Here is a 23,484-nt window from a genome sequence, read left to right as displayed (position 1 = left end):
ACAGAAAAATTTCCAAAATTGCCACCGAACGATATCCTCCTAAAAGCATACTATAGATGAAACGACAATTATATTTCTTTGCCTTGTGGAGGTTGATTTTGCACAGGATTCCTTATATAAGGGGGAATCCGAAAAGACGGATCTGCGAATTCCAAATTTGGTGCATTTAATTTTCAAGTTAAATCACTATTAGAGACTCATTTGCATTACAAAATGTGAAAAATTGGACTCTTCTGGCAGAGAAAGGCCCAGGTTGTATGGCCGATCCGATCCGATTCTTCTTTTTTGTTCAGAAATGTCTCCTACACAAATAGCACTATCACGCTCAGAAAGGGGTGGGTGACGAACAAGAGATAAGAAATGGTTGCAGTATAGAGTATACACCCAAACGGTAAATATTATGCCTTACCGACTACCACTTTATCATAAATATCTATTTGTAACCACTTGAACCCCAGTTTCTCTAATATTGAATTAATGGCTATTTTTTTTTTTGTTATTTTTTTTTTTTGTTGTTCTTAATGTTTAATTGTTACCTTTTGGTTTATAGAGCACTTTTGTTGTCGACATTTCAATAAACTGTTAGGAAAAATAATGAAAAACCTTTGATTACACAAAACTAAACAACACAATGTCAATGGCTTGGAGAACAAATTTAGTAAATAAGTTACTATTTGTCGTTGTTTAGCATGTAAAATAAAAAATAAAGTTAATAGAATTTGGATTGCGTGAACAATGCATAAATTGATTGCGACGAAGCCGCAATGTATTTTTTTTTTTTTTTTATTATTACATTTTGTATTAAACTTTAATAATGAACTATTAATGACAGCTTTGTGTGACTTTTGTTATTGTTTGTAGGATACCTTATCCTTAAAACACGTAAAACGTACCACAACATGTATCGGTTTTGCGCGTACAAGCAATTAAATTTAAAGACTTTGACCCAAATATAGTTTCTTGAATTATGGTTTACTCATTATGCGTTCGTTATCTTTGTGGTAGCGCTTCTTACTTACACTTGCACGAGGGTTGGCTAAAAATTTCTGAACTAAAAAAAAAAAAACAGCAGAGCATTTTCTCTTCAAATTTATATTTCCGCACTTTCCTCGGCAATGCTTCAATCCCTTCAACCAGCCGGACCGCAATCTCTTGTCTGGAAAACAATGGTAGTGAATAGTTACCTCGTGGTTTGAGGGAAATCTCTGTCCTTCGATTCAATTTTTTGCTTAAGGAACAAAAAAATTGGCTGAAGGTTAAATTAAAAAATTAACTAAGGAGCGTAGTCGCGCAGATCTAACATTTTCGTTACGACAACTACTGACAGGTAAGCTAAGGCAAAACATTACTTTTTTCGCAAATGGTGCTACCTGTGCACAACTTTGGAGCCGGTGCTCCCCTTGCAGTCTGTTGTTTTAAGAGCCTTTTCGTGTGTGGATTACATTGGTGCGATCAAGGCCTATCTGAAGTAACAAATCTGCTTTATTGTCTCTAAATTTCATCGACAAAGTATTGCAAAGCAAAGAGCCTATCGTGACATACAAAGTACGACCAGCTTCTTTACGCTTCAATCTTCAATCAATAGATGGCAAACATGTGCTTTGCTCTTTGGAAGCTTTTCAGCAAACCCCATACCATAAGAAATCCATCGCCATGGTTGCGAATGTCGTGCGTACGTCCAATATTTATGGCGACCATTAGGTCTGTCCAAATTATCCTTTTTCTCATCGCTAACTATAATAATTCCGCAAACTTCTTCCCAACATTTTCGTTTGCCGGCAAATACAATACGGCGCCAGGCTGAGCGTGGTTTGGCACTGTGTTGTTCTCATCTAAGACCTCCATCGTCCTAAGGAAGTTGCTGGATACACAACTTCGTTACATTTTATCCTAATTTTACTCTTATTTGCTTGCATCTCATATTTTCATTAGTTGTTAAATATCGAATATGCTACTGATCCTCTCATCTACGCTCGGGTTGCAAATGCAACCATAGAATTCAGTATCTTTTAAAAGATGTGAAACCACGATGCGGTGGCAAATTATCGTAGCTGCTATCTCGGCAATTTCCTTAGCACCAGCTTTGATTCCTTCAATTTTCCTGCAGTGTTTGTCCGCAAGGGCAACCCATATGTTGTTTCGAATTAGAAACCTAGCTCTTGCTATTGAATTACAAGCTTACTCTGATAATTTCAGATAAGAGGACCACAAGTAATAAGTACTTAATAAAAGGAGAGTGTATGCGCATAAAAATGTATTGTAATCTCAAAAACAATTCACCATTTATTCTACGACCGAATAAATAAAACTTTATTCGCACATGTAGTTATTTGTCAGAGATATACGATATTTATGATTTTTGCTTATGCTAAATTTTTAATCTTCTTATTATAATAATAATTAATTAAAAATATGAATCCATACATTTTCGCTTTACCTTTTCATTTTTATGGATAAAGAATCATTTTATTTATGAGTCAAATTATTAAATCATTTTAAATCGAAATCATTTTTAGGAACTGATCTAACTTAATAAGATAAATGGCTTTGTTGACGAAATTAATTTTCATCAAAAAAGTATTTTTTTTTTTTCAGATTTTACTCATAAATCCTTACGTTTATTATTGAAATTTTAAATGCATAATAAATTACAAATACTATTAAATGTGAAGAAAAAAAATTAAAAATTAAATGTTTTTATGAAACCATGTCAGCAAATATGATATAAAATGTATTTTAAAACATAAACCATGTCGTTGTAATAATAAATCGGTTTTTATATAACAAAGTCATTATGATCGAGTTATGCCAGTTTTATCATATCATTTGCAATAGCCAGAGTGTGTATATGAAAAAGATGAGCAATAATTTTCGTTAGGCAAAGAGCACGCATTGGAATTAATATTATTGCCGAAGATTCTCTTGTTGGACATGTGCTAGATAGCAGGAGTAGGTGATTTTAAGCTACCTACTGACCCTTCCTCTTCTTTCTTTTGTATCTAAATTCTTGTTATTATTATTAATTTAGCTAGAGAAAGTCTTCTAAGGCTAAAGCCTTAAAAGACTAGCGTCTAAGACAATCGGATTTATTAAGGCTATTATTAATCGAGACTCATTGCTTACTTGATCACTCAGACGGATATCTAAACTCTTAAAACACATTACAATGAACTACGATACTTACTGAAAGCAAAAGCGTGGTCACATCATGGCATAAGGTACTTATAAGCGTTATAGTATAGTATAGTACTGTACTGTACCCTGACAGCATGATTTCTCTTCATCATCTTTTCACGGACTCCACGACTGAAGAATGGAAATATATTAACTTTGTTACGAGACTACACAAAATGTATATATTATTAAAAAATTCTTCTTCTTCGATCTAACCATACACCCCGGGCTTAAGACTGTTATTCTAGACAATTAGATAGAAAGCTGAAGCTTTTATATCCGCTAATGGCTGCAGATTAATTTTGAAGACGCAATTCTTTCGCCTTCGGAAGACAAGAAGCTATTAGCTATGTTTCATAACAGGTAATGATTGGTAGAAGCATTTTGATGGGACCAGAACGGTCTTCTCTGTTATTAGCTGTTAAAGTCTAATGAAACGGTTGCTTGCAAGCGCTACTAACAACAATGAATTGATTCAAACAATTTGATATAAGAAACAAAGCAACACAAGGGCACTTTTCCGTCGGTCCATCCATCCATATTACAAAATCGATTCGCGACATGTTGATAGCTCTTCTTTTTTTCGCGTAGGATCTACAAATGGTCAGATAACGAGGAAAATACGTAACAAGCAATGCAGAACACTTCAAATGTGATATTTTTTACCATTCTCGTTTACTATTAATGTATATTATCCATAAAAAGGTCCTGTTTTCATATGCACATACCGGATATTATGTGAAGGTGTATTTCATTTTTATGTATACTTGAACTATGTACTGTACTTGTATATAATAATATGAAAATGGAAAATAATGTCAAAGCATATCCAGGTCGTCATTATCAATACTATTTAACTCAGCAAATATTCCAAGAAAATTGAAAACATCGTGAAAGTGTAAGAAGATGTAAAAGTTCAGATTAAATTTACTACCTTAACTAATTATGTTAAAACAATTATTTAATTAAATAATTTTAATCTCTTTCATAATAACCAGATGTGAACCTATGATACAGTAACCAATATCGATAAAGAATCTTCAACTAACTTTTTGTATGTGTTGTACGTGTCAGTAAATCTTTTCCAAAGTTATCTATCTTGATAACCTTAATTTAAGTCAGCTAGAAGAAAAGTACTTTAATTGAGTTGTGCAACACACCACCCATCCCATGTGATTGCGCTTTTGTCCTTTCACAATTCCTATTGAAATTCTACATTGAATAAAGCTTAAGCTTCGATAATTCCGTAAATATAACCTTCGCAGCCATTAACTAAATATAATTAGTCTTATTAATGTCCCCTTGAGAAAGATGTAGGAGTAAGAAGCATGAATTCTCTTCATACTATAAAACCTAAAGTTACGTACTTCTGCTGATAACTGCTTATTATGTTACATGCCCGGTGTTATGCGTACACAATATTTAGTGTATTATAGATACTAAATAGGGTTGGGTTAGATATTTTGATACCGAACAATTAGGTCAAAGAATGCTTGCGGTTTGACCATGTGATGACTTATGTTATGGTTTGATATTGCATGCTTGACCTTACACATATCGATATTCGTTTGACATACAAAATTGTGCACACAATTATAACAAATGCAAGGATTGCCTATTTAAACGCACACATACATGCTATGAATAGTATATTTCTCATAATTTTCTCATAATGGGAATTTACTGGATTTATTGCTTAATTGGTTCAGCCTGAATAGATACACTTATGTAAGTGCATCCATATTGCTTCAATTCGTCATATAAGCCAGAGATATTTCAATTTGGAATTAATTGTTCACATATTTACTTATTTGCATAAGTCAGAAAAATAAATGATACTTACGAATACAACGGCTTCAAAGTTTCTAACCCAGTGTGTGTGTGTGAGAGAAAGAGAGAGAGAGAGAGAGAGAGAGAGAGAGGGAGAAGAATAGCTATGACATAAAATGTGCAATATTTAATTTCGTTGAAATTACTTTACAACTTTTTTATTGCCTTTAATGCCAATATGGCAGAAGTCAAGAAAGACTACATGCGATCGTTTATATAGCAGACGGATTGGTGGAATCCATTTATTTTACCTAAACTATTTGTTATAAGAATGTACCAAGATTGCGCCTACGTGTGCAATTTGAAGTCCAGTTTTTACTATAGCGAATGAATAGAATCATTTCCTGAATCGACTTTGTTCCATTTCTTCATTGGTCCATCTGATTACCATTTATTCTTGCATTTAACTTCCAGATCATTACTCTGCGGACGTTTTGGTGAAATTCGGTTCACTTATTTGGTACTTTCGGCAAAAGTAAAGCGACTTGTGATAACATAGTATAGCTTTTGATCTCTAAGCTGACCTCGACAGCGATGTGTGAAGTTTTTTGAGATCATTGCCTGTTGCCGCTGGTGATTAATCCTTCATTTACTTGTGAATATGAGACAACAACAACGCAAACAAACAATGGAATAAGTAGATATTGCCCAAAAATGTAGCTATTTTATAGTTTTACAATTTTTTTACGAAAGTCGGATTTTTTTTAGTATCCCATCATCGATCGCAAAGTGTTAATTTAGAATTTAACGTAAGAAAGGAATTACTCAGGAGACGTCTGCCACGGGCTTGGGTAAAAAGAGTTGACTGAAGAGGAAGCGATGGAGAGCGGCCACAGCCAAGAGGGTGTGTGCCCAATCGTTGTCTTATACCTTTGTCGACCGAGCAATACCTATGGGTACGGTTATTTAAATTCAAACTGTACTAAGACTTGAACTCACGATCGCGGACTAGATAATCGCGTCCCTTATCTACTCGGCTACGAAAAGAAAAGAACTCTATAATAATTCACATATCATCTGTCCGAAAATATGGTTTACATTTCGTGTTTCACCTTGAGAGAAAACAAAGAACTGCAATAGGACATACTTGTTTTTTGTCAAATGTGAAATCGGCATATCAACGGAATATGTAGCAGAGTCGAACACAACCAGAAAATCTAAGTAGAGATCAATACAAAGTGTTAACGTAAGTGATTTCGCAAATAGAAGTTTTAGCGAATTTCGGACTTTGTAAAGTACTTAAACTGTGTAACTTGTTACGGATTTGGTTTTTATAAGCTTTATAGTTAGAAAATAAACGAATTTAAATTGAAATTGAAAAATTGAATCTCGGCCATTGTGCAAAATCTGAATCATCCTTCTGGAAAGAAAGCAAAAATTATTACATTTAATAAAAATTTAACGAAATTCGAGAATTTAAAAATTTATTTGAATTCGTGAAATAACCATTAATTAATAGTTGCCTTCATTCCTTTAGTAAGTTGTAATCGATAACCAACTTATGTGGACTTCGCAAACTTTGCATTAATTAACGAAAACATTTTTAAAGTTTAATTCTGAATATTAAGAAGAAACAAGAATCTCTTAAATTACTTGAACATCTTTTTTATATATTTTTTCTTTTTTAGTTACCAAAGCAAAGCATGTTTATATATTTGTATATATATATATGTAAAGCGAGATGGACGTAAAACCGAAACGATTAAATTGTTCGGCGGTTTATACAATTCAATTTTTCATGAAGAAAAAGATAAAACCGTGCACATTAAGAAATTCAATTAAATTTGCACAAATAATCTGCCATATCATAAACAAGCAAACTGACACACATACACAGTTGCATACCCACATACAAACAAATTACTTTCTCTTTTAAATGAATTTATATCGCCTTTCACATGCTCAGCTCTCGTATTTACAAAGCAATTTTTTTTTTTTTTTTTATTTTTCTTTACAGACTTTTCTTCTGTTCTGCTGCGTCGTCTGCTAGCACACATCATTGTACATGACTACAGATATAATTTTCATTGTAAATGTAATCTACCGCATTGCCATTCATAGATGTATGTACTTATATTTATGTGAATAATCCTTCGCATAAATTTCTCAATGTTTATGTACTATATATGTTTGTATATATATGTATATATCATATATGATATAAGAAATGTGAATGTAAGTTACGTACAGTGAACATAACAAATTCAACTTTAATTTCAACTAAACGCGAACTGAGGACAGACACCCGAAGCAGAGGAAACCAAAAGAAAAACTACAATATTAAAAAAAGTCGAAAATGCTTTTTATAGAAAACTTAGAAAGATGTCATCATCGCAAATATGAGGAAAAGTGCATCGCTTTTTTTTGATGTCATAAAGGAAAATAAAGCGACGAGTTCAGTGGAAATATTTATAAAAAAAAAAAAAAGAAAAAAATCCTTATAATTGAAGCTTAACTTTATAAGAGAATACGATTATGATAAAAGAAATTTACGAAAGTTTCTATCGTCAGTTGTTCTTGTTCCTGTTAATGAAGAAAAAGTGAAATAAAACTAAGATTTCGCATAAATGAAATGAAGTGATATTTGTGCTTACGTATTTCATCTGAAGACATGTCAGAAAATGTTATAAAGTGAGGAGAATGTACGGTAATTTCAAATCAGAATCACGTTGCCCTCGGTAACTGTAACTAACGTACGTTGTATTGGTCACGTTGTTGCCAAAAACAAATTACAAATAGAAACCGTGTATATGTTCAACAATGTGCAAGTATGCGCATATTGATAGTTTAACGCTTAGATTGATGTAAATTAATAAGCGCGTACACATGAACGTGCCTAAAGCGTTAAATCAATCACTGAAAAGAAAATATGTTAACATACATGTATATACATATATATAGCAACTAGAAGAACAACACAAGCAGAGAATATAAACTAAAAGTACAACGAGTTCAACGGAAAATATTTAACATACAGCAAAAAAAAAAAAAAAAGAAGAAAGTTAAGCAAACTCTTCACAGCATTCGGGCATTCCTTCCCTCTGCGCATCGTCATACACTCCTTGCATTAGATTTCTTTTTTTTTTTTGCATAATTTAAATTTTAAATTTCACAGTCAGTGTAGTATAGTTTTTACTTTTATCTCAACGTCGCATTTTTAGTTTTTAGCCAAATGTACGGTCCACGCGTTCGCGCCTCAATCGAAACGTGACACATGGCTATGTATTATTATGCTAGTAAAATATCAGCCATCGCTTGCGGTACACGTTGCAAACAAACTGTCCTACAAAAGTCTCGCGGTCAACGTGATCGTGATAAATGCACGGCCAATTCTGGTGGGAAAACGCGTTCACATATCTACACAGACACCGATGATGATGACGATACGGACGATAGAGAAGGTATACGTAACAATGGTGGCAGAAGTGCTGGCTTACATATGCAAGATTATAATAACGATGACAATGATTTCGCTATGGCCGCCAACGGTCGAATTTATGTTACGGATACAAATGAGGCAGGAACAACGGAAACATCGGTATCAACTTTATTCTCAACTAATGACACTGGAATTGAAATTCCCAGCTCCTCCGATGGTATACGTTACAGACGTAGACATAGCGAGCAGTTGGATATTTGTGATACGGGGTTGCAAAAACTTGAGGTGAGTGCTTTAATTAATCGCCTTACTTGAAAACCATAATTTCATTAATTATATATTACATCTGCAAGTAGTCTTTATCAAGACATCTTTATTGCTTCTAGCTATCGCGAAAAACACGCATTTTCTTTAAACTGTTATTTATGTAGTCATTAGACCTTAAAGCTATCTTAGTTCACAGACAGCTTCTTTTTTTTTTAAATTTTCATCTTTTTTTTTTTTTTGTGATCCTTTTTTCAGAGAAGTTTGCTCAAGTGTCAGAAAACAGCACTCGTTGTTGAAAATTCGAGTACAAGCGAATAACACTATAAAAATGAAATTTGTATTCAGCTACGATCGGATTTTTTATACCCACTTGTATTGTTATTCTGCCAGAGATTATAAAAAGGAAATATTCAAGTTTGATAACCTTGGCTCTTTACGACAATAGATTGCCTTTACTTGCCTTGCGGCCACTTCTCATTGTTTACTTCTTATTTAAATTACTCAATGGTATTATCGAATCGCCGACATTACTTCAGGAGATAAGCTGCAATGTATTGAACCGATTCCCTAGGAAATTTACTTTCTTAATACTTAGTCAATGGAGATATAATTAGGGGTTTTTCAATCCATTTAGAGTCCTCTGCCAAAATCTAAATACGCGAGTTTGGCCTTTGTCGTATCTTGATTAGCTTTTAATCTCGTATCTATCTTCGTTGGATTCAAAAGTTGTACCACACTGTTGCAATATTATCCGTTGCCAAGCTTTTGCGCGCTTTCAATGCTTTAATCAAGGTTTATGCTGGTTAGGGGGATGCCTCTGTGCCAGATGTATGTGTACAGATATTACAGATGAACAGACAAAAATGTGACGAATTCCGAGTTTGACGCTGGCCAGTAATGTATATATATGTCGGACTTTTTGAGGCTTCATGGTGTTGTAAAAAAGTTTTGACAAAAAAGTGAAACTTTAATATACTTTAACAATGGGCGGGCGTGAGTGGCTTCCTGCTGTTTTGTATAAGTACCGCAGTATTGCCCTTAAAATATAAATGCTCGGTTTTTCTCGATTTTATCTGTTGCCATTTTTTGAGCAACGAGCAAACAAACTCTTTTGGAAGCATGTGTGTGACCAATTTACGTGGTACTGTAGATCAACCGATTTGACCCATTCTTAGCACTACTCTGAGCTCAAGAACTTGCAATGTTTCTCCCACAATTGAAGCTGATAAGATCGTTTCTGCGGCATTTACAACAGACACTAGATAGACGGACAGATGGATAAAACAAGGCAGCTTTCGAGGCTGATTAAAAATATATATACTTTGCAGGTTCGAGGATGTTCCCTCAGGTCGTTGCAAACATTTTGACAAAATGAATATAGGGGATATCCTTCCGCGATGTATATAAAAATCGTGGAGTTAGCGCTATTGTAATTCTCTGTCAAGACGAAATATGAAATGTAAACCATTTTCGGACAGACAATATGTGAATTATTACAGAGTTCGTTTAACAAACGTTTTGATAAAATGGGCATACAGCTGTATTCTTAGAAATAACTGAAAGACTTGTATTTGTTGTTATAGATCCTCTAAAACTTATTTCTACCCCTGTCTGATTTCAAACATTAATTGCCAGAAAAATTTCTTCTTTTAAAAAAAAAGGGGGAAACTCATTGTAAACAATTTTTTTTTAATGTTTTGTTTCAATTCATTATATTTTCGATTCATTTCGAATCGTATTACCGAACAAAGCAGGAGAGAGAGACGGAGAGAGAGAGAGAGAGAATTGCAAATCTAATATCTCATATCTAATCTTATATCCGTTTCCAAGTTTAAAAAGTTTCAACATTTCTGACAAAATCTTACGATAAGGAATTTTATTTGAAAAACTCTATTTAACAATAAAGTTCTGGTAAGGATAGTTATTTTATCCCGTCTAAGAGGTTGACAAAAAAGAAATTTCGATTCTCTTTCTCGCTCTCTCTCTCTCAGATATAATCGACATAATGCGGGAAAAGAAGGAGGAGAACACTAAAACGTCATTTTTGTCAATCCATTACCAATTCTTGCAAACCATCTAAATTAGAATATTCGCCAAAGTGAAGCAAATTATATCACGTTGTATCATCAAATCTAAAAAAACGAAAATCAGAGAGAAATTTTGCGAATGAAATGAAGCCAAGTAAAAAAATTCTAGTGGGCCACGGCCATTCATCACTCTACGTTCATTCATACAACGACTTTTTAAAATGGTTCATTATATCGGAAATGGTCAAAAAAGTGATCCGCATTTGTTGGTCTTTGGGCGTACGTGTATCAAATTTCAATAAATTATCTCAAAAAAATTCGACTTGTTGACTGAACACAAGAAAGCAAGACAGACAGGTGGATAGATGAACTTAGATCTTGGATGCAGAATGACCCTTTCTGGATTGATCGGTATATTGAAAGGTGAGTCTGTTTCAAGTCCATGTATGTATATTACATACATCCGCAATATACCCTTGCACCACAGATAGTGTAGGGTGAAAGAAATATAATAAATTAGCAATGAAAAATGTAACCGAATTTATAAGCAAACATAAACACATATCCGTAATATCTCTCTTGCCCATCCAACATGTGTGCATGCATTAAACATAACATGGTAAAACATGAACGCATATGTTAGCAAATATTGCAACATTTTCCCAAGAACACTGAAAAAATTTATGCAAATTGACATGTAGTTGAAATTTGCTTAAAAACTTTTGAAACATGATTTGTTCAAGAAAGTTTTTTGTGTGGCAGCTACAAATAAGATTATCCTTGAACGTTAGATATGTAACGAATTTAATCAAATTCATCAAATTGTGTTACAGAATTGAATGTCGGTTCCTTGGGGTTTTTAGGAGGTGAGAAAACTGAATATTAGTTCGTGTAAAATTTAATAAAAAAAAGCAAAGAAAAGAAACGAGTATAATTAATACGGACGATTATTGAATGAAATGAATTCATAAATTTTCCCTTTAAATGATCAAATATTTGTTACACTCTGTGCGATGCCTGAATAGAATAATAGAATTAATTTGATGATATGTACTAAGTTATGCTTTGGCGTGTACACGTATACATATAACCAGTCCGTATTAAATTACACTCTTACATATACACGCATATATACACCTAATTCTCTTTTTACACGAAGATACGTTTCCAAAAAATTCGCACAAAATCGTGTAAAAAAATTCGTGAAAAAAAGGCTTTGCTTAAATGGAAAAATAGTAGATTGGGTGTAGATTTAAAAAAGCCGCTGAAAAGTACAATAAACAATAAAAGAAGAATTTTTCTTCTCTTTAATCTGTGTTATATTAAAGGAGAATTATATATATATATATATAAAATATATATATAAAATATATGCAAATATACTAGAGATCTGAATTTCGGTTTAATTGAAAATATCGATCGCATAGAAGAAAAAATTCATGCATTGGGGAGTAAAAAGCGAAAGTTATCGTCTATTAAGCTAAGACTGAAAAAATCTAACATTAAGAGATTAATTTAATTTTACCTAACATTAAGAGCAATCAAAAACCTTTCGACAATATAGTCACAAACTTCACAATCCATTTTACTCTTTTTATTCTCTTTGGCTTTTAATTTGCTTCGACTTTAGTGACCTTCAAAATGTTTTTCTTGAATAAAAAATATTCAACTTAAAATGCTCAATACGTGCATTTTGCATTTAGATTATCATTGTAAAAAGTTGCTCTCATAATGTATTCAATTATTATGAAAAATATTATGAAATCTTCACAACTCTGCAAATTCCAATACTTGTGCCGTAAATTTTACTCTCAGAAAGTAGATTTTACTCTCAGAAAAGACAACACCATCTTTCATAAGAAATGTACAAGCAAGTGAACTCGCGAGATTAATTAGAAGAGAGTTTATATATACACACAGTCCACATACGAAATAGTACTCCTATCAAATACTAGATGGCCTTCGAAATAGCGATCAGCAATCTTTAATAAAGAGAACGCTATAGCAAGAGAGAGTGGAAGAGAGCGAAGCGAATCTATTTACTACGAGAATAATTTTATTATTATCTTTGATTTGTGTGGGTGCTTGATATTACATTTCAGTTAAGCAGGTGACTATGTGTCTATTTATTGCAAGCCCAAACAATCGCATACACGTTCAATAGAAGCATAGAAAAAAAAAACGTTTAGCCAATGGAGAAATATAAAAAGTCAAATGAAAATGAAATAAACTTAAAGAAGAAGACTAAATTGTTTAATTTCAAGAAACTTTAGCTTCTATATTCTATCCTCGTGCTTTTACATTTAAAATATTTATGTGTATGTTTGCATACATATAAAATTCCTGTTCATTTCCTTTTATTATATGAAACGGAAATGAAAATTTTAATTTTGCTTTATAATCAAACAAACAAACAAACAAACAAATATATATAATTCTATACATATTTTACAACATGTAGAACGGAAATGTGATATAGAAAGTAATCGGACACAACTTTCTAACATTTATAGAGAAATGCGTAACAACAATCCGAAGCAAACTGAGAAAACTTTTTATAAATGCTTTTTCCTTTTTTTTTATGTTTTGCTTTTCAATTTTCCGCAACCCAAGAATAATGAAAATAAGCAAATACGAAACGCTATTATATTAATACGCTTAGTATGAATTTATAATGCATTCCAGGTATCTTTTACTATCAAATTGTAGTAAATTTTTAAGAGAGATTTATGTCCTTGCTTTAGCCAACACCAAACAGTAGAGATATAGACATTTTACCAACATGTTTGCGAAAACCAGGAAGGAAGCTCAAAGACCCTCAGAAAATATGCATACTCTTGGTCAATGAGTCTATATAGGCCTGTCTGTCCTTCCTTCTGACCATGTGTTTGGACTCTTCTGATCGAAAACATTAAGATATCGACTTGGAATTTGGCAAAAACTTTGGAAGGAACTTTGGCAGGCAGGTTAAAATCGAAAATAAGCCGCAAGGCACATGTAGCATAAGCAGAGAAAAGGTTTTATTCAACCTAACTCATAAACTACACTCTCACTGCTCTTTGCTTTTTTTGTAAATCAGAGCGTATTGTAGGTATAAGAGATTCGTTCACAGCCGAATATAATTTTTTTACTTGTTTCATATTTAATTTAATTCTCTGTTTCGAAAATTACATTTTTTAATTGATTTTTCTCTAAGGTTTCTAACAATACAACAACTGCATCAATAGCCAAGAACAGTAGCGACAACACATCCAGTTATATGGACAAAAGTGTTGAAGTTCAATATGATGTACCCAAGAATACACACAAGCGTAGCCAATGTGATGTCAATTTTGAGGTAAATAGAAACGTTTGAGATATATTTAGATTGTGTACACACTAAAGCAAAGATAAAATCCATAAAAAAACCAATGACATTTTTTATGCAGCTGCAATAATTTTAGTTCATCCTTTTCTTGTTTTTTTTTTTTCTCTTTTTGCTTTTTATTGTCATTTACAGAGTTCGGTTTTGGGTTCTGGTGGTATTATGTACATAAACGGTAGAATAGTTTCTGGTCCATTAGAATCACTTATAGACGTATTAGTGCCAAAAAATATAAACGACTTAGATAAGGTAAGTTCTTAAAAAACACAAAAATTAAAGCAAACCAAAATAAAAACAACAAAGAATTTCTAACAAAGTTAAGACACGCAACACCTTACGCGTTCTTAGATTAGCTTAACTACGCGGATTGCTCGATATATGAATTATTTTTTGATATGTTCAATGCTGTTACTGGACAATAATTTAATATTCTTCTGCATACTATAATGACAAGTATTTGGAGGATTTCCATCGTTTTTTTTTTTTTTTTTTGTAAAAAAAAGAAATAAATAAATAAACTTGCGTCGATACTTAAGCAATACGCTTACACATTTTTTATGCTCTGCCCTCCACAATAGACTGCATTAAATTTGGGGATGTGTGCAAGATCGAGAAGGACGTAGGATAGATCTATCCAATCGGTTCGGAATGTGTCTGGTTCTTCACCAAAACTAAGTAATCCTTTGTCTCCAAAAAAAAGTTAGAAGGAAAATGAATCTTATTAAATTTGGATCAGTCCAGTTTACGTTTCCAATCCGCTTCTTTGTAAAGCCTGTCATGAAAAGAATGCCCTGATAGGAAAGTAAGGTATAATTTCAAGTATTTTGCTGTGAAAATAAAGAAAGATTTTTTTTTTTAGATGATGTGGTGTAGGATATTTGATGATTTTGCGGCATTTGTATATTCGCTTTTCGGATGGCTTTGCATTTTCTCTTCGAATTTGCTTTTATGGTATCATTTGGATGAAAGCACTTTTGGAAATGTAGAAATTTGAATTTTGATTGAATATGCATCACAAAACCTATATAAGATTGCGTAGGTGGTGTCTCATTATTGGCATTCTACTGTAGGCTACCATAGGACAACTTATTAAATGACGGAACATTTTGAGTAGATGTATATATACATAATATACTTTTATTTATATAATGTAAACTACATAAGATTTTCGTAAAAAAAAAATGAGATCACAATTATCGATGCCAGGATGTAGCACATATCGAGCAACACTTGTGAAGACTAAAGAAGAAAAAATTTTACAACTTTTTTTAAAGCTAAGCCGTAAAACGATATCCTTAACGAAAAGAAAATAAAAAAATTGAAAAAACCCAATTTGTTTGTGGTTAATACTGTTAAAATGTTGTTAAATTATTTAAATGGTTTACCCAAGAGAGAATGAAAACAAGAAGACGAGAAAGAGAAAGAGAAAGAGGGAGCGAGAGAGAAGTGCTCTTGTATTTGGTGAAACAACGAATAAATGAAATGTTTTATAAATTACTTGATGGTTGGTTCGTTGCTTTACACACACACACAAACATATTTGTGCTTAACTTTGCCAAAAGTTTTATGTTAGTTGCCAAATATGCTTTTACTTACGTTTTTATTTTATTTTATTTTTTTTTTGTTTCCTTTTTTTGCCTTTTTTGTTTCTATTCTCGGCAAGTAAGCTAATGAAATATTTAACATATAGACCAAGAAATAAACAAAAACGAACACCATGTTACTGGTTACACTAAAATCGGCAGTCAAATTAAACGAATACATGCACATATTAGGAGCAAAGCAATAAAAAAAAAAAAAAAATATTTCAACAAAAAACAATATTTAATTTAGATTCTTTGCAGACCAAATGCCAAAGCATTAGCTTAGTAAATATATCTGCAAGCATATCATAAACTTTTTCTTGTTTTGTAGGAATTCATTTTTTCGTTTCTACTATCGTCACGTTTGTATTTGCGTCCACATGTATTGTTGGGCAAACTTTTATCATCGGTACCTGATAGCGAATCACTAGAGTCATTAGTCGCTTTTTTAGCCGAATGGACAAATAAATTTCCATATGATTACCGCGATGAGCGTATGATGAGCCATGTTAAACATATCGTTGCCAGGTAAGTGAATGTTTTTACAAACTAATACAAATCTACGCATGTATGTCTTTAAAAATTGTGAAAATTATTGCTTCGCCTCATGTTATCGGAAGTTCATATTTTATTCGTCTCTACTCTGCCACTATGCTGTGACGTGCTTTACGATAAGTGCCGTTTCTAAATTTTGTTTGAAACGTCAGATCTTGCAAACCATAGATCAGCATGGATCCAAAACAGACAACAACATATGATAATTCAAACCGAATTTCGTTCAATTTCCAATGAATCATTGAGAAGCAATGGGGCCTGACAGAGTCAGTTTTCCCTCATCCCCTCTTCACATTCCCTATTTGCGTCTCTAAGAGCTCTATAAAGGCTGTGACAAAAGGTACTTGATCATGACAGATGGGAGAGATGCATTAGACGAGCTTGGAATCATTAGCTTAGATATTAGAATGCAACCATCCAGGATGATATAGAAAGCCTGGGAAAAACTCCGAAATAAGATAATGAATTTTTTTCCACATATTCGGCAGAGACATTAGAAGTTGTTAGTATTGCAAATGGACCAAATCGATCCAAAAACACGTGTACAGTGTTACGTAAACTGAGAACGCCTTTATTTCAAAAGCAATAAAAAGACGGGTTTTGCTCCTTCCCCAAAAAACTACAGCAGACAAATCTACAAAAATTTGAACGCACGCTCTATGGGCGATGCTGTAATGCGTTTACGAAAACGGGGAAAATTTTAATTTTTTTTTTATTGCCTTTATAACGATCAGGAGCAGGCTGCCGAAAGCCAATAGGGTATATAAACGCTTGACTAGTTTCAAATTAGGAATGCGCTTGAGCATGTCCGTCAGCATAGCTGTGCAGTATCTATGGTAAACACTTTCCCGTTTGCAGAAATGAAGATATCGCCCACAGATTTGCAAAAGGATTTGAAAATAACCAAAAACCGATCAAAATGCACGCTCATGCAACAAAAACACATTCGCTCTGAGTGTTTTCGCTCATTACGCGATGTAAAGTCTAAAAAATTGAAATAATCACCCATGGTTAACTTGTTATGGAAATTTAGTCTTTAGACCGAATGTAATCTTCGTACTTGTATATTATTATTAATGAAACAGATATTCCTAATTGGAATTTAGATGACAAAAAACGTAGCTTTAAGCTTCTCTTTGTGTACTGTGAACGACTCTCTTCTTTTAGTCGAACAGACAAATAGTTAAGAAAATAAATATCAAATTTCACTTTTACACTTTCCATCAGTTAAATTTTTAGAATATTCACAAACATTTTAAAGACAACGACGTTAATATTTAATAACATTTAACTGTGATTAAAATCTAGAAACTTCTCAGTCAAATATGTGCATATAACGATGCATATCAATTTCGCGAAATTTTCATATGCAATAGAATTTAATTAAATTTCAAATCACATTATGGTGATATGCATGCATGACAAACTCTATATACTTGCAAAGTTATCGTTTGCTTTCATTAGTTTCTTAGTTGCTGTAGTTACTATAAACGCGTCTTCTTAAAATTGTATTAAAAATTTCCCATTTACAGATGTTCCCATACACGCTTAGAAGCTACAGTTTCCGAAATATTGAGTGCCTTGCTAAAACGTTTGACTGATTTGGAAAGACATGAGGAAGAATTGCGCTCCTGTCAAATTACAGCTGACAAGGTATCACAGCTCTAATCAAATTAAAAATTCCACTTATAATAATTTTTTTTTTTTTTTTTTTGGCATTCCCATACCTTTGGCAGTCTGAGACAAAGTTATTTGAATGCCGCACTTCAACACAATATGCACAAATATTATGCCGCATAGAAAAGAAGTTAGCCAAACATATAGGACCGGAAGAATTTCTACAATGCAGCAGTAATATACTATTAGATAAGCAGGTAAATAATTAATTAATAACAATACAAAAATATTTCGATGCAAGGAAGAATATTACCGCCGCGATTAATATCAATAAATTAAATTGCTTTACAAACACTCTCTCTCATATATCTATCTCATTAGAGAGATCGAGTTTCGTTTTATTGTCGATAATGATGTTATGTATAATATAATATTTTGACAGTTTTTTCTATGTTTAAGTGAGAATGAACCGATAGCCTGTGTTGCTAGTGCTGAATGTCTCTTTTTTTAGTCTAAGAATTCAATTCATTAGTCTAAAATTAAAATAATAATAATAATAATAAGTGAGAAAAAGCGAGGAACAAGTTTTAAGTAATTATTGAAAGGGCAAAGGAAAAGTTCTTTTATTAAAACTGAATGACAGGAAGGATTTTGTTAGTAACTTCCGCATAATTCCAGCTTAAGATTCAAACAGTTACACTCTTGTGTAAAAACCTAGCCACCACTAGTAATTGAAAGCGTGAGTTTGTGAGTGTGGTTTCTTGTTTGTTTTCCTTTATGGCTTTTATACGCCAGAGTAATAAAGTTGCAGTAAAACTATCTAATATAACTTTCGTTATACAACAATGTTAACTAACGAACGCTACAACCAAGGACATACTAATACTAAGAGTACGACTGTAAATGGACTGTGCGCTCTTCTACTGTCAGTCCATCAGTTAGTAGTAGTTAATCAACAGATTACGTTCAAAATATTCTTAGAGCAAAAAACTCGAGGGCGGCAATAGCTCTTCCAACTAACATAATATATCTCTATTTCTATAAATTGTGAAAAGTTTTCCTTTATACGAAACCCAAGTGCTCACGGTTCAAATACCAATGAGACTGAGCATGCTAGATCGCAACTATAGCGAACGATTGGTCGGTAGAAGCATAGCACATACGGATTGCGCAGACCCGCAATCGTCTGCGACCACTTCCTATCCCTTTTTGTTTTCTCACTTTTTAGTGAGCGTTACCATGTGATACTCATAAGGGATATCCTCTGAGTGATCCTCTTGGTCATCTTAAAAAAGAAAAAAAAAACCTTGTTATCATATATTTTAGTATATAACATATATTCCGTTCTTATATATTAAATTCGATATCTCATATTTTATGCCCTGAGTTAATAGAAAATATATAATTGGAAAATATTTTATATAAGAAATATATTTAATAATTTCGAAGGAATAAGTTTCGTTGAAAAAGAATTTTTATCTTAAAAAATTTTATTGTTCAAATTAATTTCATTTCAAAAAAGATGCATTGAATTTTTACTTGATTGCAAATGAAATGTAATCATTCATGTGCACTGTCGCATTACGGAGGAAATTCATAACCATCTGATCGTTCATTAATTATGAAAAACACATGCCGCTTTATTTGTAAAAAATAACGAACATAAAAAAAAAAACAGAAACATTTTCCTTCGTAATTCTTTTACGCTACACTAAAAAATGTATACAATGTGAACGGAAAACTTTCTGCATTGGATCCCTTATCGAGTGCCACATACAATAGGGAGTAAGTTCTTACTGTTCTCTAAAATAAAGATAAACAAGTGCTATCGGACGATAAAAAAAGAATGCTCCAACTCATAAGACAATCTTTACGCAAGTTATCCCACAGAAGTAGGAAATACTCCGTTTTTCTAAACTTTGCAAAAACAAGGTTTATGGCAAAAAAGAAAAAGTGCCAAATGCCGAAAGTGTTACTTTTCCTGCTAGACTCGATGGGTAGCCCTGTTCAGTTTGATAGGTGATAAATGAACGTAATCATAATTACCTTGAAAACGCAATTAGCCAGGAGTAAAGAAAACATTTACTTAAATAGCGTTAGCGTCTCCATTTTGATGGCTCAGCGGTGCGTAGAGTATTTTAATCTGTCCCCACCAGGCGGAACCATTAGGGAAAGGTACCGAAGTAACTTTTTTTTGGTTAATGTGACCAAATACTCAGCAAATGTCTTCTATATGAGTAACGCTATTACCGCTAGAAAGAAAAAGTGCAGGTAGAGAGTGCGCGCAGCCCAACCGATAGATATTGTGATTCTTTCCACTAACCGATCACTGTATTTGCAAGCAAGTGTGCTAGTTGATAGTCGCAATTGTTATATACTACGGCTATTCATGCGGGCTTAATTGAAATGTGAGGGAAACTAGCTGTACTCACCGGTCGTCTTTTTTACTCTTACGGCAGACTACTTAGTGCTTGTCTAAGTGGCACTGCGATTCTTAAGCTGTTACACAGAAAATAGGCACTTAACGGGACAGAGTCGAAAGGCTGACTATTGCTTCCCTTGGGAACAATAAACGAAGTAACTGTCTATGGAGGGTACTTTGAGACAAATATTCTGCGATATTGTAACGCGCTGCTCTCCCGACGACTTATGCTCTTAGGATTGTGCACAACAAATGCTTCGTGCTTTTTAAAAATATTATAAAAATATCAGCGAGAACATATTCACACGCTACTGATATATTACACAAAATGTGCATATTGGAAGGTAAGGAATCGTATGAATAAGAGTAACAGACGCTTACTTAACTTTACCCCTATGACACATTATTCAACCTCGTCTTAGCAAGGATTTGCCTTTTCAAGTTGTAGCGAGCTTTTAAATCATTAAAAAGGATGGTTACAGGAAATTGATTGAAAAGAGTGAAAATGAAATATAATTTGCATTTTCTCAATGCTTTTAAGTTGCACTTACCGGACAGGGCGCAAGGGTAAATTATAGAAAAGAAGAAAAACAGAAACGTATAATTAATGAATATTCAAATGTTGAAATTAAGTACTTTTCTTTTTCCCTTCGACTTATACGCATTTGCGTTTTGTAACATTCTTAAGCTTTGCTACAGTAGTTGTTGCGTATTTTATTGACAGAAAAAATGGGACCAACCATGTTCGTTGGGTGGACCACCTGGAGCACAAGACCCCAAGAAGACTTGTAATCTCGAGACATACTTGGATTGGTCGGCACGTTTACGGTTGTTTGTTTGCAACGAAATATTACAGGTAAGCATATTAAAACAAAAAAAGAAGCAGAACTGAGGTGCATCGCACACATGAAATGTAATCAAGTAACAACTACACAACTCAACCGCATGAACAATAAATATCGCATCTATAAATGAAAGTAAATTCGAATTTATGACCAGCAGGAGGTCCATGGAGAAATCAAGAATTCCTTTATTTTTACATTGTCATTGGTTGGTCATTTCATTGTTTCCGCGCTATAAAATGAGTGCAAACAGAAACCGCACAACAAACGCACATAAATGCATACAAATAGCAACAAAATCATTACAGACAGATGTTATATATCGCCATTAAATTATTTTATGAAAATCAGTAACAAAGTATACGTGTTATCGGAAGATATCTCACGAGTAACAACTATGTATTATGTATGACGTACTATAAGTTATTACACAAAATACAGTTTTCCTTGTATGTGAGTACACAAGTTCAATCCAATTGGTCTTTTGGTCTTTTTCTTTTCAACTTCTTGCCTCTACCTTGTTATCAGGACTTTCCGTATGTGAATGAGAAAAATTATTTCTTCATTTAAAATTCATCAAAATAATTTTACGACGATGCCATTGAGCATATGTGAGGATATGTTTCCGTTTATAGGCACGGTCAGGTATTCACAACTTCTATATACTTGTGTACAAAATGCTTGAACGATTTCTGTGACTTTTCCATTATCATTAACATAATTCTCTCTGTTTTTATTGACATTTTTTTTTGTCTTTGTTTTTTATTTTACAAATTTCATTAATGTTAATGTAAAAAGAGTACACAACTTAAGCTACAAACAATAAGAGAGTAATTATTGCATATAAATTCATAAAGCTCTGAACCATTGTTTTCAAAAACTTATCTTACAACAAAGTCCTGTTACTCTAGCTATCCTCTGGTTGTGCAAATTCTCCATGCAGGGCGATGTGATTTGGGATCGGCTTTAAAAAACGCATTAGTTTTACTTTCTATATTCTTACCTAATACCATTCCCTATAGAACATTAACGATGTGACCCGAACAACGTATCTGACGGCGTGTCTTAGATTGTATAGAAGTCTTAAGACTAGCAATATCAAGTACACTTGTAGCAATGGTAGATTCACTCTGAGACTAAATCCACGTAAGAGCCCCATAGTCATTTGAAATTAGTTGCTAATAGGAAAGCATCCACTCTAAAGCAGGGCCAAAACGGCGTACTTTAGGGAAAAAAACGGAGAGCCTCAGTTGAGGTCCCCGCAGAATTTATACAATGGTTTGCTTGAATACTTAACGCACATCCTATATTTGATTCACTGAAGCCATCCACTTCATCCGACCCGACCAATAGACACGAAAAAGTAGTCCGATCCGAACCATTTTCAGTAGCATTTGTCCTTGCTCCAAAACAAATCACTGCACTTGCATGCTTGCTTGGGTTGTTGCAGGCATCTTAAGCTAAGAGTAGGCCTTTCGTGACAGCATATGTGGAAAGGTAAATAATGAAAGTTTAAAGTAAACGACAATAAAGATAAACTGCCTAAAAATCCTAGAAAGCTCCGTAAGCATAAAGAGCAAAAAAGATTAATTGCGTATTATGTAACATTGCATGTATTGCTACTCTTATCATTTATAAATTTCATCCTTGCTGGGTAATATTTTTCATATTGAATGAAGAAAGGCTTTTGGTAACCATTCCACAAATATTTCCCAAGGTTTTTCATATGCAAATGTTTCTTTTGTTGTTTCATTTAAAATAAGATTCGCTAGGGCAACTGTTAGCATGCATATGCAAAAAGGTCGTTTATGAAAAATTTCGCTTCAAGCCGCATGGCTCCGTTAACTTCACTGTTCAAAACATTCAATGATAGACATATAACACAACTGCATGAAAAAATCAATCAGTGATTCTTAATTTTTGTTGTTTTTAAATGTTGTATCATGAATTTAAAAAGCAAAAAAAAAACTTTTAAATATTAATTGAACGTTTCCTCTTAGTAAAACGCACAATAATAACAAGTAAAAACGTTATGGTTGGGCAAACACGACTATTAAATACCCTACACCACATTGTCTAACACAATTTACATTTTTGTCGTAGAATACAAAAATTGTACTCTATTTTTATGGGAACTTATTATTACGGGATTGTATATAAAAACTTAGACCTCTTTGCGAATAAAGTCTTACTTGCCGTAAGAATGCTTGTGCCCAACAGGTTCAAAAACTGTGGTACTTATTCAAAATTCAGCCCAGTTAATTTTTACGTCAAACTACTATTATGGACCAATTTTAAAATTTCGAATTTTCTGCCCTACAAAGGATCAAATTTCGAGAAAACTTATATATAAAATAGGTTCCAAAAAATAGGCCGAAATGATCCAAATTTGGTATAGTTAATTTTTTTTTATTTAAATTACTA

The 23,484-nt window shown here is 33.1% G+C and overlaps 1 protein-coding gene across 1 annotated transcript in view; it reads left to right on the top strand.

Moving 5' to 3' along the window:
• LOC119635444 overlaps positions 1–23,484 on the top strand; it is a 158,287-nt gene that overhangs the window by 26,309 nt on the left and 108,494 nt on the right. The window contains exons 2-8 of the mRNA XM_038030252.1: positions 6,962–8,668; positions 13,874–14,014; positions 14,177–14,290; positions 15,956–16,152; positions 17,712–17,832; positions 17,916–18,053; positions 20,943–21,074. Coding sequence (XP_037886180.1) covers positions 8,219–8,668; positions 13,874–14,014; positions 14,177–14,290; positions 15,956–16,152; positions 17,712–17,832; positions 17,916–18,053; positions 20,943–21,074 — 1,293 coding nt within the window. The 5' untranslated portion in view covers positions 6,962–8,218. The remainder of the gene's footprint in view (positions 1–6,961; positions 8,669–13,873; positions 14,015–14,176; positions 14,291–15,955; positions 16,153–17,711; positions 17,833–17,915; positions 18,054–20,942; positions 21,075–23,484) is intronic.

Source organism: Glossina fuscipes, unplaced genomic scaffold (genome assembly GCF_014805625.2).
Source record: "Glossina fuscipes isolate IAEA_lab_2018 unplaced genomic scaffold, Yale_Gfus_2 26, whole genome shotgun sequence".
Lineage (NCBI taxonomy): Eukaryota > Metazoa > Arthropoda > Insecta > Diptera > Glossinidae > Glossina > Glossina fuscipes.
Note: the sequence above shows the minus strand (reverse complement) of the source record. Positions and strands in the feature narration are given on the sequence as shown.